The following is a 17,273-nucleotide window of genomic DNA, read 5'->3' on the forward strand; positions in this document are numbered from 1 at the left end:
AAAACCAGAGTAGGAGACATTTAAAACCCGCACTTTTAACAAGGTGTTCTTTGTTAACTAGCAGCATAACTCAAATACCAGCTACAGAAAAAGACTGAAAACTGTCCATCTTGATTCTTCAGAACTTTTCTTTTCTAACGCCTAATGGAAATAGGGAAACTACTTTTAGGGATTTCCCAAATTAGGTTTCTATTCTGTGCCTGGAGAAAACTAAAAATCCAATACATGTGAGCAGTTCTAAAATGTTTTTGGCTAAAACACTAAGAAACTCGAGTCTTTCGTGAAAGGTTACTTTGAACCCAAGAAATAGATATTTTACATAAGATTTGTCAGAAACACTCCTCAGTGCAAAATCGTGCCAATTAAATATGCATATAAAAATGCGCTGAAAAAACAGTGTTACTCTCTCAAGTGAGGCTTTTCAGACAAACTCAAATCCTGAAGGGACAGAGTTAAACTGCATGTGAAATCTGAGAACACACAGATTACACCCAGGGTTGCTGGTTGTAGTCATGTTGGTCTAAGGACATAGGAAGGCAAGGCTTTTTGGGTAGATGCAATATCTTTTATTAGACCAAATAAATAGTTGGAAAGGTTCTTTGAAAGTTTCTGGGCACAAACGTCCTTCGCCAGGCAGATGTTTGTGCCTGAAAGCTTGCAAAGAACCTTTTTCCAACTATTTAGTTGGTCTAATAAAAGATATCACATCTACCCAAAGAACCTTGCCAGATTATTCCCACCCATTAATCCCTTTGAAGGGGGGAGAGGGAAACCTTTCAAGCCGATAATTGGAGACAGTTCCTAGAACTAGATGTGCACCGATACATCGGTCCAATATTGGATTGGCACCGATATAAAGAAAATTGACTATATCGGAAATTGGCCTAATGTGGCCGATAAACGCCCGTGCGTGTGAGCAACCAAAGGGCAGCATGCAGGCAGCAAGGAGCACAGCCGAACAGCTTGGAGAGCTGCATCCAGCTGGTAAGTCTGTTGTGGTGGAAGGACAGGGGGGAGAGAAGAGTGATGTGGGGGGGCAGATTAATGGCCCCCACGGTGAGGGAGAAGTGGAGCTGGGGCAGGTGCTGCCCAGCCAGGGCGGGGCAGGCACAGGATGGAGCCGCTGCTCGTCCAGGGAGCGCAGGGAGTGGGGGAGGTGGCTCCCCACTGCTGCACGCCACTGGTCCGGGAGCAGCTTGTCTGCTCGTCTGGCAGCTCCCGCTGCTGCTCCTGCCACTCGTCCAGGAGGTCACAGGGGGTGGGGCAGGCGTGTGCCCCCAGATCTGCATGAAGCAGACCGGGCAGGCTACAGCTGCGGGCTGGGGCCGGGGCCAGGGGCTGTGCTGCACTGCTCTTGGAGTAGGCGCCAGTGGTGCTGGGAGGGGGCTATGGGGGGGGGGAAGCACTGCAGCCACCTCAAGTTTCGCTGTAGTCCCCACCCCCCCCGTAGCCCTCTCCCAGCACTGACAGTGCCCACTCCAAGTACAACTCAGTGCAGCACAGCCTCTGGCCCCAGCCTGCAGCTGAAGCCCGCACAGCCCAACCTGCACAGATCCAGGAGCACCCCTCCCCACCCTCCCAGACGAATGGCTGAAGCAGCAGTGGGAGCCGCCGGACTAGCAGATAAGCCTCCAGATGAGCCACTCCTGGACCAGTGGCATGCAGCAGCAGGAGCCACCCCCCTCCCCAAACGAGACATGGCTCCATCCCATACCCACCCTGTCCTGACAGGGCAGCGCCTACCCCAGCCCCACTCCTCCCTCACCACGGGGGGCGTTGATCTGTCCACCCAATGCCCCTTCCCTCCCCCCTCCTCTTTCACCACAACGGACTTACCAGCTGGATGCAGCTGTATCAGCAATTGGATCAGTACCAGCCGATAGGCCTCCTTAAAAATTGGCTATCCGTATCGGCCTGCAGAATCTCTATTGGTGCACCCCTACTTCGAATCTACATCTCCAATAAAAAGTGCAACAAAGTGGTCTGTTTTCAGATACTCTAGCAAATATTGACTAAAATCACCAAAGACCAACAAATAGATACAAATGAGAATCTAGGGGCATGGACACACCTAAAAATCTTAGGTCAGTTTAAACGCTGTGTAAACCCGAAGAGGATAGACCTACAAACCTATTTAACTGGCTTACAGCCACCTGAAATGGTTCAAAAGTGTACCTAGAAAATCAAGTACTGTTTTAAACCAGTTCACTATGAACCAATTCAGTGTATGGATACTAAGCATTCCATGACGTAAGTCTGGTTGATCATCTAGGCATCCCATCCTGAATCACTCCTCATTCCCGCCTCCATGCCCCAAGCAGTCCCCTTCCCCAGCACCCTTCAACCCAGACCCAAGACAGGCAAACACACTGCAGACTTTGGTCGATTGCAGGCTGTTGAACTTTACTGAACTCATGTTTAGGAGACAAAGGAAAACAGAAAAGTGAAAATTCCCTCAGCTACAGTGCAACATGCTGGCCTTGCCCGCCTGTTCAGGGCTAAACCCCCGCCTCACTTGCTTGCCATGCCTTGATGAAAATAAGTATGAACAATGTTACCAAAGCGGGAGGCTGCCCACTGCTCGCCCTCCTGATGACAAGGGCCTTACTGCACACTCCAACCTTCCCTTACACGTGTCCAATGCCCTGCAGACAGCATCTAAGTTCTATCTAGTATTTCTATATTCACACATACAGTAATTTACATTGTTGCATCTAGTAATTCTGTATTCCCTCATTTCAGTATTCTGCATTCTCTCACTAGGTAACTGTGTCACATCCAGTAATTCTGTACTTGCACATTCCATATTTCTGTAATCTCTCCAAGTACTTCTACCCCCTCACCAGGGCCATTCATTTCTACAGCCCCTCAACTGGGCCACTTCAAACACAAGCCACCTCACTAAGCTGCTCTACACTCTGGCCCCTCACTGGGCTGCTTCACTCACTCCAGGTCTTGCACCCTGTGGAGCTCAGGTGGCTAACGCCATACCTGGCCCCCTACACTAGGGTCTCACCCATTGTGGTTCAGGTGGCTAACACTGTGCCTGTCCCCCACTACAATGGGATCTCCCCCCTCAGGTTAACACCGTGCCTGGCCTCCACTACACAGGGCTCAGGTGTCCCTCACCGGGCTTGCCTGGCCCTGCTCCCTTCCAGTGTTGTAACCTGCCAGCAGGTGGGGGCTGGGATTTTCAGGTGCCCCTCCTCGCCTTTCATCAGGGAGGTAATTGACCTTGCATTTCTTAGGGATTCCCCCACCACAGGGAGTCCCACCAGGCCACCCTTCCCCAGCAGGGTACACTTTTAGGTCATACTCAGAACCAGGAGCCTCCAGCCAACCCCCATAGCTCCTGCCCTTACCTCCAAGGTATTCCTGGAGCTGGAGCTCAGCAGGGAGATGTTTCTTCCCCACTGGCTGGTCTCTAACTGCTCTCTCTGCCTGGCTGGCCTTTGAGAATGACCACAGCTGCCTGCTTCCAACCCTTAAAGTGGCAGGCACATACAAAGATGCCCTGCCACATACAGGTTACCCATCCTCTAGAACCCCCAAAGCATGGGTGCAAGTGCTCTCCATGCCATTCACTCATTGCAAGACATGCTGGACTGGGTGCTCACCCACACCCCACTGGTGTTAGAACCACAACACTTTGTAGACAACTGTGAAGTGGTTCCTAATCAGTGATATTTGAGATTGATTCAATTGTTATGTATGTCCGCATCTATATGTCTCTCAGTTGTGAGCCGATTTCCAATCAGCACCATTTTGGAATGGTTGTGTGTGTCCACACCCAAAGATTTCACTAAACTCTGTTGAATCATTACACGCAGATTTTATTACAAGGACTAACCACCCCCCCCCCCCCACACCCCCCCCCCCCCCCCCCCCCAAATACACGCAAAATACAAACTAAAACAAACTGAAGTCAAAATATAAAATTATAATACATTACATCCAGCAGTTTAACTAGCATATATCCTACTTTATAGGACTATATTTAATCCTTTAAACAAAAATCCCCCAAGTGCACTGAAAACTCTGATCTAGGATGGGCAGCCGATCCAGAGACAGAACTGGGAAGTTTTGCTCCCTAGGTGATAGCCAGGATAATAGTGCTGGTCAGGTCACTGGTGGTGCCAGCTGCCATTTCTGTGCCTCACCCCCACCTCTGTACCTCATCTGCACACCAAGTTATGCTACCAAGCTGTAGATTGTCACACCTGCATCAAAATTAACGGGGATATGACAATTTACATCAGCTGAAGATCTGCCCCACTGCTGGCAGATCTTTCAGAGATTTTAAATCAGATTCTAATTCAACTATTTCCTTTCCCTTTCTTATCAGCTTTCAAGCTCGTTTTATTGTTAAAAGCATACTAACCAAAGGCTCCAGTAACAGCATTCAGGTTTACCACAAAACTCCAGATACAAGGAACTAATTGCATTATCCACCCTCTAGTTGAATATATCCACACAAATTCAAACATTTAAAGATCTAATGGCAAGCTCTTAAATTAAAAAAAAAAATCTAATTCCTTACCATAATCTCGTAGAAGAGCTTGTGCTGGTCTCTCACTATCTGGCGTTGTAGGCTCAGTACTTCCTCCACTTGTTGTACTAATGCCACTGTTAGTGCGACTGTGGCTTTTCAAGAGGCTATTTTCTCCACCATTCTGTAATTTGAAAAAGTTTACATGAAGGCAGAGACCTCACAGTCTTTATAAACTTTAGTATCTTCAACACATTTAAAAACATCCTCAGAAGATACACTGGAAGAATAAGAAGGTCAAATCTAATGAAAACAAGTTAGAAAACTTAGAAATATAGGTATAAGTAATACATTTTCTAAAAAGTGTTAATAGCTTTATCATAAAACATTTTACCGTTTCCAGCTGACAGCTAATGGCTTCTAAGAGTGCTGAATCTTGAACAATATTTAACATTGCACCTACAACATTAAAACAGTAAGAATTTACACTTCATATGCAACACAGGCAGTATTTGTCTTACTAAAAGCTGTAAAAATGTGTCAATATTTCACTTTTAAATTCAACCTATCTAGGGTTCTATAACACCCATAGGAATTTCATTCAGATTCTAAAATTCAACATAGGTGGCAGACCAAATGAAATGGTGCTTTTAGTCTAAAGCTACATTTTTATCAGAGTCATTTAAATGGGGCTGAACATTTAAAACATTTGATTTAAATGGAGCTTTCACTAGTATATGTAGAGCGCCTAGCACAATGGGGCCCTGACCTCAGTGGATTCCACTAAGAGCTAGAACCATACTACTGAGAGGCAAATATAACTATGTTTTCAGGCATCCTATTGCACTGTTAGTTTAGACAATATCTGGACAGAAGATAAAAATGCTTGTTAATGCCTGATATAGATATATAGATATATATACAGAGAGAGAGAGAGAGAGAGAGAGAAATATTTTTAAGGAAGATGGAACATTAGTTTTATTTAACTGTGTTATTTATAAATATGATAATGCACCTTGTGAAACTGTATTCCCATTCAAGTTTTCTTGGATATGAACACTATACAGAATAAAAAAGGTAAACTCATTTATGAAAGCTGGCAAGAATGGTTGGTTGTGTTAAGACCAGTCTGAAAGATCTTAACCAAATATAATAAAGGAAGTGAATGTTAGAACGTTAAAAAAGTGATCACAAAACTAATCTGAGAGATGTTTAAAAATGAAGGAGTTCAGAAAACTACAAAGGTGATGAAAGAAATTAAAAACTTGAGTACAGAACAGTTAAAATTCAACTTGTAAGTGAGCTAGAGAGGAGCACAAGTCTGTATAATCTCTCTCTCTCTCTCTCAACATAAAGGGACACCTATTGGCAGCATAAGGGGATATATGCTAGGATTTTATTTTAAACTTAACTTCCTCAGACAAAATGAAAAGGAATTGTTTAATTACTGGTGCATAATCCCACAGTTTCTCTGGTTGCACAATTCTCTGCCTTTTGATTGACTGAATCTATTTTAGATGATTCACTTTACAATTACTTCTGTATAGACATCAAGGGTGTAAATACACTAATATTCCCCTAGTGTAGGGGTTGGCTACAACAATTCTTCTGTTCCAGCTAGCTCCAGAACTCATACTTTTAAGTTATGCCAGCAAACTTGACTGTCTCAACCACTCAAAGGAAACTTTGAAAAGTGTCACACGCGTTTCCCTGCTTCCTCATCCATCCACCCTCATCTTTTCCTTCTCACGTATACAAGACAACAAAGTTCTTATTCCTTCAGAAAATTAACAGTCTTCCTTTCCCATCTAATTCTGAAGAAATCAACAAGAAAATATTCCTGTAACTATTTTTGAAGAATATTTCTTCCCTGAAGGAATGGAAGAAACAAAGAGGGAAAATAAAGATGCTGCGAAAAGAATACTAGTATGGGAAAGGGCAGTTAAGTATTTTTGTCCTTTAATAATATGCATATTGTCCTTCAGCAGTTATAGCAGTGTTAGAGTGATGTTGTGACCATAACAGTCCAGGACATATGCAAAGTGAATTTTTGAGGGTGATATCCTTTACTAGACCTAACTGCATGGTTGGGCTAGACTTAGATAAGCTTTCAAATGCAGAGAATTCATCTTCAAGTCTTAGAAAAAAGCAGGCACAGCAAGAACTAAAAACAATCTTCAGGACTGTGAAACTGGGGAAGAGAGACTCTCAGAAAATATGCAACAGACCATCCAAATAACCTGTTACAATACAAAAAGACCCCCCTCACCCAAACCCATGACGACATCCCTGGTGGTCACCTTCCATACCATACCTGAATGAGTAAAAAGAACCATCAAACAATTGCAGCCTATACTCAAAAAAGATTAGATCTTGAGACATATTCCCACCCTTCCTCAACACTAGATTTCAAACAACCCTGTAACCTTGCCCAACTCATCAGAAGCAAACTCCTTGTTGATCAACAGGCATCAAATAGGACATAGCCTTGGTTTAACAACAGATTCAAAAGCTGTCAACACCTCCCCACACCAAACCCATTTGGATCTGTGGTTCCTACACCTATATACCCCAAAACAGGTATAATTTAGGGGTGCACCAATAAATAGTTATTTTGGCTGAAACCAATGGCGAATTATTAACCAGCCATATGGCCGGGGGAGGACAAATCGAGGCCCCCATGGTGAAGGAGTGGGGTGAGGGCAGGGATAGGTACTGCCCAGCTGGGGCAAGGTGGGGTGCAGGATGGAGCCATGGGCCACTCATCTGGGTGGCCCCCTGCCACTGCAAGCACCCCTGGGGAAGGCATGGGGGCATGTGTCCTCCAGATTTGTACGCAGGATGAGAGCAGGCTGCCCACTGTGGGCGTAGGGCTAAGTGATATGCCAGCCTCTTCCCAGCAGGGGTGCTGGGCTGGAGTGGGCCATAACAACACTGGGAGGGGTGGCTATGGGGTTGGCTTCAGCTGCCCAAAAATTCCCCATAGCCCTCCGCCCAGTGTGGCTGCTGCCCATTCCACTACCAGTGCAGCTCTGGTCCAGCCCCGCTGCCACCAGAAAGAGACTAGCACAGCCCCTGGCCCAAAGCCCACAGTGGGCAGCCTGCCCTTGCCCTGTGCACAAATCCAAGGCATATGCTTCCCTTAGGGCTGTGTGCAGTAGCAGGGAGCTGCCCCTCCCCACCCCGCACCCCCTGGATGATTTTCCCCCAGCTCCACCCCACACCCACGCTAGCTGGGCAGTGCCTACTCCAGCTCCACTCCCTCCCTCACCATGGGTGCCTCAACCTGCCCTCCCATGCCCCTTCCCCTCTCTCACGCTCCTTCCCACCCACAGACTTACCAGCTGGATGCGGGTCTCCAAGCTGCAAGGCTTCATTCCTGGCTGCATGCAGGCTGCAGCTGCATGCATACATGCGGCATTTATCAGTGACATGATCAGCTACACTGGCCAAAAAAAGCTGATTGCCAATAATGTCAATTTTCCTTTTATTGGTGCTGATCCAATACGGACAGCTATATCAGTGCAACTCTAGTATAATCTCATTCAAGTGAGCCAAATACTCTCATGCAAACTATGCAAGTGAAACAAGATCAGTGATTCTCAAACGGGGTGCCAGGCTGTTGATAGATCCTTTGAAGAGATAAGCAAGATGCGAGGAGGTAAGCAAGTGCAGGCTCAAGCTTGTCCCTGCTTGGCCGATCCCTCACCCCCACTGCCAGGCCCCTCTGCAAGAAGTAAGCTCTGTAATATACAAATTAGCTTTTGATATTGAATGCCACTCCATTGAAAAAAGTTGTGGAGGGGTGTTTCGAGTCCAAAAAAGTTGAAAACACTGATCTAGACTAAAATTATGTACGCAAAAGAAATTAACATAGGAAAAATTTTAAGAGGCACACACTAAAACATGTAGGAGGATGCCTTTTACAGAATAACCACTCAACCACTAATTAATGTATCCTTTCTTTTGTGATGTGCTTGGCTGCTGGTTAGCTCTGAGGATTTTTGTTTGTTTGTTTTTTTATATTTCACAACCCTGAGGGCTGTTTTTGCTGTGTCTTTTTTCTTAGACCTGAAAAAGAATACACTGCATTCAAAACCTTTTCTAAGTCTACCTCAAATGTACAGTTGGAGCAATAAAAGAAATCATGCAGAAAACCTTTGCCTTTAAGTAGTTTTTTACTCCAGCTCTCTTTTTCCATTTACCATTTTAAACTTGTCTCCTACTAATTTACACAGGGCCCCCCTAGTTCTAGTATTGTCGGCTTGATGAATAACAGTTGTGTATTCACTTTGTCCACACCCTTCATGATATTATAGACTGATATCATTCCCCTCTCAGCCTTCCTCTTTCCAAACTGAAGAATCCTAGCCTTTTCAGGCTCTCCTGGTATGGCAACTTCCACATGCCCCTAATCATTCTGGTTGCTCTCCACTGTACCTTTTCCAATTCTATTGCATCCTTTTTTGAAATGCAGAGGCTAGAACTGCAAAGAGTATTCAAGAAGTTAGCACCCCATGGATTTGTATAATGGCATGATGATGTTCTACATTTTGTTTTCAATTCTCTTAATGATGACCAGCATTTTATTGGCTTTTATGGTCATCACTATGCACTGAGCTGATGTTTTTAGAGAACTATCTGCAGGAATCTAAGGTCTCTCCTGAGTCATAACAGCTAGTTCAGAACCCAACATTGTGTATATATAGTTGAGGATATTATTCCCCACATGCTCTACTTAGCACTTATCAACATTTAAGTTCCTTTGTCAGCTTTCTGTCCACTCATTTAGCTTAGTAAGATCTGCACTTCTTCTCCATCAGCTTAGCATTTGACTACCCAGAAATTTCACTATACATCCCCAGGTCATTGATGAAAATGTTGAACAAAGTGGAGTACAGCACAGATCCCTGTATGACTCTATTTCTGACCTCTCTCCAGCCTGCAAAGTGATCATTTAGCCCTACCCTTTGCTTCCTATCTTTTAATCAGTTCTCAGTCCACAAAAGAACCTTTCCTCTGATTCCATGGCAACAGAATTTTTTTTAAAGGCCTTTGTTGAGGAATCTTGTAGAAAATAGATTGGGATTTTCAAAAAGTTGTGTCAACTGGATCCCCTTTGTTACACAAGTAAGGCATTCAACAATCCTGCATTAGCAGGGACAGGAACCAAATGATTTAATTGATTTTCTCCATCTCTGACCTCCAAGGACATGAATCCCCATCTAATAAACAGGCAGAATACTATTTCCCTAACAAATATATAAAGGCATTTTAGGTATCTGTCTGAATGTTTCCATGATAAAATGCATTATAAATACACTTTTTTACATAACATTTCTGCTTTTGCTTGCAGAGTAACAGGCAAATTATAAGTGATCACTGGGGGTTTGTACATATTCTGTTGTACAACACTGAAAATTTTAACACTGAGCTTGAGAAAGATTTTTTAAAGCTTTTTATAAATTAAATATAAAAAAAGATAACCTAGTATCATCTGGGTGTTGTTGGGATCTGTTTCAGTTTGCAAAGCCCCTATTAGAATATTCACAAGCCTCAACTTCAAGGAAAGGAAGGTTACAGGTCTGTCATAAGAAGAGCTCTCATCATTGCTGAACTTTCCTTCCAGGACAACCTGAGGAAAGAACACATTTAATTTAATATAATTGGGTGCCGACATGGATATCAGCATTTAGATCACCAGCATCTATATGATTCATTTTACAGTTAAAGTCATTTAATTAATCCCAGCACAAATATCTGTAATTGTCCCATATTTTCTTTTAAAAGAAGAACATGATAAGAGAATGTCATGGCCAAACAGAGCAGATAGCCTTGGTACAATATTAACGAGAATACAATGTCAGACAGAAGTAATATTCTCTTGCCACAGGAAAAAAAAAAAAAAAAACTTGGAAGACTTCTAACTTATCCAAATCTCAGAACTTGATAAACTTTGCTCCCTAAACTCTACCATCTTAAGAGTTACACTTAATAATCAGAGAAATAAAATGCATTTCTTCTCTCTCTCCACAAGTTTACAGCCTCTATTGTCAAATTTTCCCTAGTCTAAGAGAGGTTCCCCTTGGAATCTCTATCAAGGCTGTTTATATATTAGCCAAGGAAAACAACTGTAGAGCAAAACATGTTATCTGCTTTCACTTTTCACACGGCCCATGAAGAGTTAAGCATGCTACCACAACATTATCAGTCTCAGCAGCAAGATCAAACCCAGACCCTCTTCTACAGTGGTTTAGAAGACTAACCACAGGGTCAAGAGGCCAACTCTGCAACTTCACTTGTAACTGTTAATTTTTTTTCCTGAAAGAGTGGATATATATAAAATGTGAAATAACAGAGAAAACAAACCTCTTAATTATTACCTCAGATTTTACAGTCCCAAAATGATGAGGGAGGGGCAACAAGGACAGCAAGATATTAATAGAAGCTCTTCTTAGTTCTATAGGGTTTATGTAGTTTTTAAACTTGGAGAGCTCTCTGCAAATAAGAGTTAGAAAGTTAATCAACTTTTCACAGGTGTTTGAAACCACATAATTCAATACTAATTACATTTACAGACATATAGAAAATCTAACAAATAAACTAAGTATAAGGGTAGCCATTTCCCTCAGGGGTTGAACACCTTATGTTATCAATATTAGGACACTAAATTAATGTAGTTCGTGAATGGGGGCTTTGCTCCAGCAAAAGATCCCATAGCTCTAGATTCTTCAAGATGGGAAGGCAGAAAGATCCTTAAAGTGACTCTTCACACTGCAACTTGTAACACTTCAATACTTTGATACACTTGATATACTAATCAGAGAGGAAGCTCCACAGATGGATTAAATGTCACTTTTTCAGTCTATGAAAATGAAACATCTCTAAAAGACCAAACCTTCATATCTGTTTTTTAAAAATTGTTAGAAACACATCTGTTAATCTTCCCAGGATCACTGTGTTCAGCTGAATGTCAGCATACAAAGCCAGAGTCAATGGAATGCTTTTCCTGAAAACAGACCTCATTATCTTCCAAGTGCACATACAAGAGCTGAGTGTATATATTATGGTAATCAAGAGCTAAAGAAGGACACAATAGCAAACATTTCCCTCTAACCCCATGCACACTACTTCAAGTGCCAGCTGTGTACTTATATTTGATATGTGCACATTTAACATAACATAGTATGAATTTTCCTTTAACAAAATTTGTTTCCATTCATATGAAAAAATGTCATGACCATAGTTCTTACTTATGTTAAGAATTTTAATTTCAACATATTTAAGCTTGATAGCTATGTATGTGCAACACTAATTGCTTGTAAGCTAGATATAGAACATACCTTTACAAAAAGAGCACAGATTAATGAGGCAGGGGTATTGATTGATAGAAAAAACATGATGCAAGGCACAGATTTACCCCAAACTCTATCCATTAGATAAAGGCCTTTCAGCTCCCTTCTCTAGTCTAACAGTAAAACCCAGAGTATTTATACATACGATCTGGGGAACTGTGTACACACACTAGGGCTGTCAAATGATTAAAAAATGTGATGGTCATTAGCTACATGATTTTAAAATATGAGTTGCAACTAATCACGATTTTAATCGGAGAGCTAAAAACTCAAAATTATGTGCAGAAAAACTTAAAATTATGCAAAATTATGCAGGTGCTTTGCATGGTTGGGGAGTGGGTGTGTGGGGGGGCCCACACACACCCTGGCAGGATACAGGGTACTGAAGGCAGGAGTGTGGGGCAGCAGCAGGGCAGGGGAGGCTGTGACATCAGAGTGAGGGGCAGACACACACACACACACACACACACACACACACACACACACACACACAGAGCCAAGCAGGTAAGTCTGTAGGGAAGGAAGGGTTATGGTGAAGGGAAGGGGTATGGGGGGGAGGGTCAGGTTGAGGCCCCCATGGTAAGGGAGGGACTGGGGCACTGGTGGATCATGGGACAAAGCGGCAGGCAGATTGTCCAGGGGCATGGGGGTGGAGGGCTCCCTGCCACTGCATGCACCCCCAGAGGAGGCATGGAGGGCATATGCTCCTTGGGTTTGTGCGCGGGGCAGAGGTAGGCTGGAGCTCTGTGCCCTACTGCTTCTGCCCAGCAGCTCCAGCTGTGCCACACCCCCTGCCCACCCAGCGTTAGGAGACACAACATGGCATTGCATGGCTCCCAGGGCAAAGGCAGCAGGACGCAGAGCCCCAGCCCACAGCAGGCAGTCTGCCTCTCCCCATGCACAAATCTGGGGGTATATGCCTCCCATGCTCACAGCTCCGTCCCATGATCCACCCCAGCCCCAGGGCCCCAATCACCCCAGTCCCTGACCTCACTCCACCCCCACCTCGATCTGCCCCCCCACCCCTCCCCCTCCACAGACTTACCCGCACGGCACTGCTCTAACATGCAGCATGCAGGCTGCAGTGCATTGTGTGCGTCTGTGTACGCACCCCTCCTCCTGTTGCAGCCACCCAGAGCCTACACCCAGGCTACCCTGCATTCCTCTGCGCTGCCACCACTGCCCTGCTGGGCGGCCTGGAGGCAGCGGAGCAGAGCCCAGGAGGAGGCCACAAAACTGTGTGATTAATGTATTTTAAAAAAGTAATGTGTGAACCAATTAACATGTTAATCGCACACATTAACTGTGATTGATACCCTAGTAAGTACCTTTATATGCAATACTGAACATACAAATACATAGTTCATTTCAAATGTAGGCACTGAGGGGGAAAAAGGCCATCTGGCACAGCCAAAGGCATATTGAGCAGATACAAACAACAAAACTTATTGTTGACAATGCACACTTGACATCCTAAAGGGATAATGTTCTACTGGGTGCATCTACATGTGCAATTACGGCACCTGAATAAACTGCGGAGCTTATTGATCTGGTCATGCCATTTGAATGCGTGTCCAGGAACAATCAACTCCAGAGCAATAAGCTCCACAGTTTATTCAGGTGCAGAACATGGAGCCAGGGCTGCTCCCTCTGAGCTCAATGTGCTGCGGGCCTGGCTGGTGCATTAAGAGGCTTCAGTGAGGGGCTAGCTCAAGGGCAAGTCATGCCTGACCAACCTGATTGCCTTCTATGATGAGATAACTGGCTCTGTGGATGTGGGGAAAGCAATGAATGCAACATACCTTGACTTTAGCAAGGCTTTTGATACCGTCTCCCACAGCATTCTTGCAAGCAAGCTGAGGAAGTATGGGTCAGATGAATGGACTGCAAGCTGGATAGAAAGCTAGCTGGATTGTCAAGCTTATCGTGTAGTAGTCAATGGCTCAATGTCTGGCTGGCAGTCAGTATCAAGTGGAGTGCCCCAGGGGTTGGTCCTGGGCCGGCTTTGTTCAATATGTTCATTAACAATCTGGAAGATGGGATGGAGTGCACCCTCAACAAGTATTTGGATGATACCAAGCTGGGAGGTGTTGTAGATATACCGGAGGGTAGGGCTAGGATTCAGAGGAACCTAGACAAATTGGAGGATTGGGCCAAAAGAAATCTCATAAGGTTCAATGAGAACAAGTGCAAAGTCCTGCACTTAGGACAGCGGAATCCCATGCACTGCTACAGGCTGGGGACTGACTGGCTAAGCAGCAACTTTGCAGAAAAGAAGCTGAAGGTTACAGTGGACAATAAGCTGGATATGAATCAGCGGTGTACCCTTGTTGCCAAGAAGACTAACGGCATACTGGGCTGCATGAGTAGGAGCACTGCCATCAGATCGAGGGAAGTGATTATTCCCCTGTACCCTGGAAACAGTACTCCAGATGTGGCCTTGCCAGTGCAGTTTTGGGTCCCCTACTATAGAAAGAATGTGGACAAGTTGGAGAGAGTACAGTGGAGAGAAACAAAAATGGTTAGGGCACTGTTCAGCAGCTGGTGTACATGACTTATGAGGAGAGGCTGATGGAACTGGGTTTATTTAGTCTTCAGAAGAGAAGACTAAGAGGGGATTTGATAGCAGTCCTCAACTACCTGAAGGGTGGCTCCAAAGAGGATGGAGTTAGACTGTTCTCAGTGATGTCAGATGACAGAACAAGGAACAATGGTCTCAAGCTGCAACAAGGGAGGTTTAGGTTGGATATGAGGAAAAACTTTCTCTAGGAGGGTGGTGAAGCACTGGGACAGGTTACCCAGAGAAGTGGTGGAATCTCCATCCTTGGAGGTTTTTAAGGCCTGGCTTGACACAGCCCTGTCTGCAATGATCTAGTTGGGGATGGTCCTGCTTTGAGCAGGGGGTTGGACTAGATGACCTGCTAAGGTCCCTTCCTACCCTAATTTTCTATGATTCTATGAATTATTGGTCAAAAAGTCAGTGTCTTATGCATGCCTGGACATAAAGATGAAATAAAGTTTCAGAGAGATGTTCTTGGCGTTTGACCATATTCAGTTAATTTGTTAGTTGCTTTTCATTTGTAAAAAAATATTTAGCATTTGTATTATTGTTAAATGCTAAATAAAAAAATCATGTCAATGTGCATACTTTTTACATTTTTGTATAAATAGCTTTTAGCTATATTTAAAGACTAATAGTTGTTCTTCCCGCAGACACCGATTTTCAGTGACAAGTAACACAGCTAGTGAAATTTATGCACATTTCCTCTTAAAATGTTTTAATCATTAGTAGCTTCCTTTTCAAAATTAATACATTAAAACTACAAACACAATTTATAGCAGACTACTTATTTCACTTGGCTCCTTTTTATTGACAGGCCACCAACTAAGGATATACTTGTGAATCTAGGGCAATAAGAGTGCCATTTCACTACAGCTAAGCTAGACTCATAAGTATTCCATAGGTTAAAACACTGCATGTCCTTTGAAATTCAGATTCGCAATGTCACAGAGACCATCCCTAAAATCATCAAGCCGTCTGACTACTACCCACTGGTTGTGGTCCATGTGGGTACAAATGATGCATCCAAGGGCAAACCGGATAACATCATGGAGGACTATAAGGCCTTGGGACACCAAATGAAGAGGGTGGGAGCGCAGGTGGTATTTTCCTCCATTCTCCCGGTAAGTGGATGGGGTAGGCGTCATGAGGCCTGCATTGACATGGTTAACCGGCGGCTTCGGAGCTGGTGCCACGAGGCAGGCTTTGGGTTTTTTGACAACGACCCATGTTTTTGTAAGGAGGGCATGCTGGGGTGGAATGGGCTTCACTTTTCCCCTAATGGCAGACATATCTTTTCCTCTAGGTTGGCTGATCTTGTACGACGGGCTTTAAACTAGCTTCGCCGGGGGAAGGGGCTGCTTCGAGTGGAGAGGATGCTTCACCAGGACGCAGAGTGACAAGAGGAAGGGAAGCACAGGTAAGTATCAACGTCCGAGGAGCAGGGGGCCACAACTGTCCTCAGAGTGGGAGGAAGGCACGAGCACCCTCAGGAGGCCTCAGGTGCCTCTACACTAATGCTCGTAGTATGGGGTGTAAGCAGGAGGAACTACGCCTCCTGATTGCAAGTAAGAACCCAGACTTAGTAGGACTCACAGAAACCTGGTGGGACCCTACTTACGACTGGGTGGTGGGCGTTCGGGGGTATACCCTATATAGAAGAGACAGGACAGAAAGGAAAGGTGGGGGGGTTGCGCTCTATGTCAAAGAGTACCTCACATCATCAAGGATTAGCTTCGGGTTAGAGGAGGGTCGGGGAGAGAGACTATGGGTCAAACTACAAGAGGGGCATGGCAAAAGGGACCTTACGGTGGGTGTCTACTATAAACCACCCAACCAGGGGGAAGAGCTAGACCAGGACTTCTCCAGTCAGCTTATGGAGGCGGTTAGGTCAAGGGATGTTATTGTCATGGGTGGCCTAAACTACCCAGACATTTGCTGGGAGGAGCAGACAACCAGGTCTGACCGCTCGCGTAGGTTCCTGGCTGTATTACAGGACCTTCACCTTATCCAGGAAGTGCACAGCCCCACTAGGGGTAATGCCTTGCTGGACCTGGTCCTGGCCACGGGGGATGACCTGGTGAGGGGACTGCAGGTCCTTGACCACCTGGGCAATAGCAATCATCACCTGCTGGATTTCACTATCCAACGCAGGGCATCTAGGGCTCACACGAAGGCTAAAGCCCTTGACTTCAGAAAGGCCAACTTCAATGAGCTTAGGAGACTAGTGGGGGAGACACTAAGGGCCCAGAAGGTAAAGGAGATGGGAGCCCACAAGGGATGGTCATACCTTAAGGGGGCGATCCTCTAGGCCCAAAGGATAACAGTCCCTGAGAGAAGAAAGCAGGTTAAGAGTGCTCAGAAACCCCCTTGGCTCAGCAAGGGCATTCAGCAATGCCTGAGGACTAAAAGGGAGGCATACAACCAGTGGAAGAGAGGAACTATCACCTAGGAGGAAGTACTCCTCCTCGGCCCAGGAGTGTAGGAGGGCTATTAGGAAGGCCAAGGCAGAGATGGAACTCAGGCTAGCGTCCAGGATTAAGGACAACAAAAAGTCCTTTTTCAAGTACATTGGGAACAAGAAGAGGGCACCAGGCACTGTAGGGCCCCTGCAAGACACAAACGGTAACCTGGTGGCCACACCAGACAAGAAAGCCAATATTTTTAAGAGTTTCTTTGTCTCTGTTTTCCTGAACAGGGACAGGGATATCCCACTTACCAGAGGTAGGGACAATCTTGGGGATAGCTCTATCAAGCCTTCAGTCAGTGCAGATGTAGTTAGGGATCTTCTGGAAGGGCTAGACATTTTTAAATTTGCAGGTCCAAATGCCCTCCACCCAAGGGTGTTGAGGGAGCTGGCAGGGGTCAT

At 44.9% G+C, this 17,273-nt stretch overlaps 1 protein-coding gene across 6 annotated transcripts in view; it reads right to left on the minus strand.

Moving 5' to 3' along the window:
- The window catches only part of RALGAPB (Ral GTPase activating protein non-catalytic beta subunit), a 193,922-nt gene that overhangs the window by 77,779 nt on the left and 98,870 nt on the right, over positions 1-17,273 (minus strand). For all 6 annotated transcript variants that reach the window (XM_025193089.1, XM_025193090.1, XM_006036751.3 and 3 more), the window contains 4 exons: positions 10,873-10,987; positions 9,977-10,124; positions 4,884-4,948; positions 4,541-4,673 (listed from right to left, as the gene is read on the minus strand). In XM_025193089.1, coding sequence (XP_025048874.1) covers positions 4,541-4,673; positions 4,884-4,948; positions 9,977-10,124; positions 10,873-10,987 — 461 coding nt within the window. The remainder of the gene's footprint in view (positions 1-4,540; positions 4,674-4,883; positions 4,949-9,976; positions 10,125-10,872; positions 10,988-17,273) is intronic.

Source organism: Alligator sinensis, unplaced genomic scaffold, assembly GCF_000455745.1.
Source record: "Alligator sinensis unplaced genomic scaffold, ASM45574v1 scaffold1193_1, whole genome shotgun sequence".
Classification (NCBI taxonomy): Eukaryota; Metazoa; Chordata; order Crocodylia; family Alligatoridae; genus Alligator; species Alligator sinensis.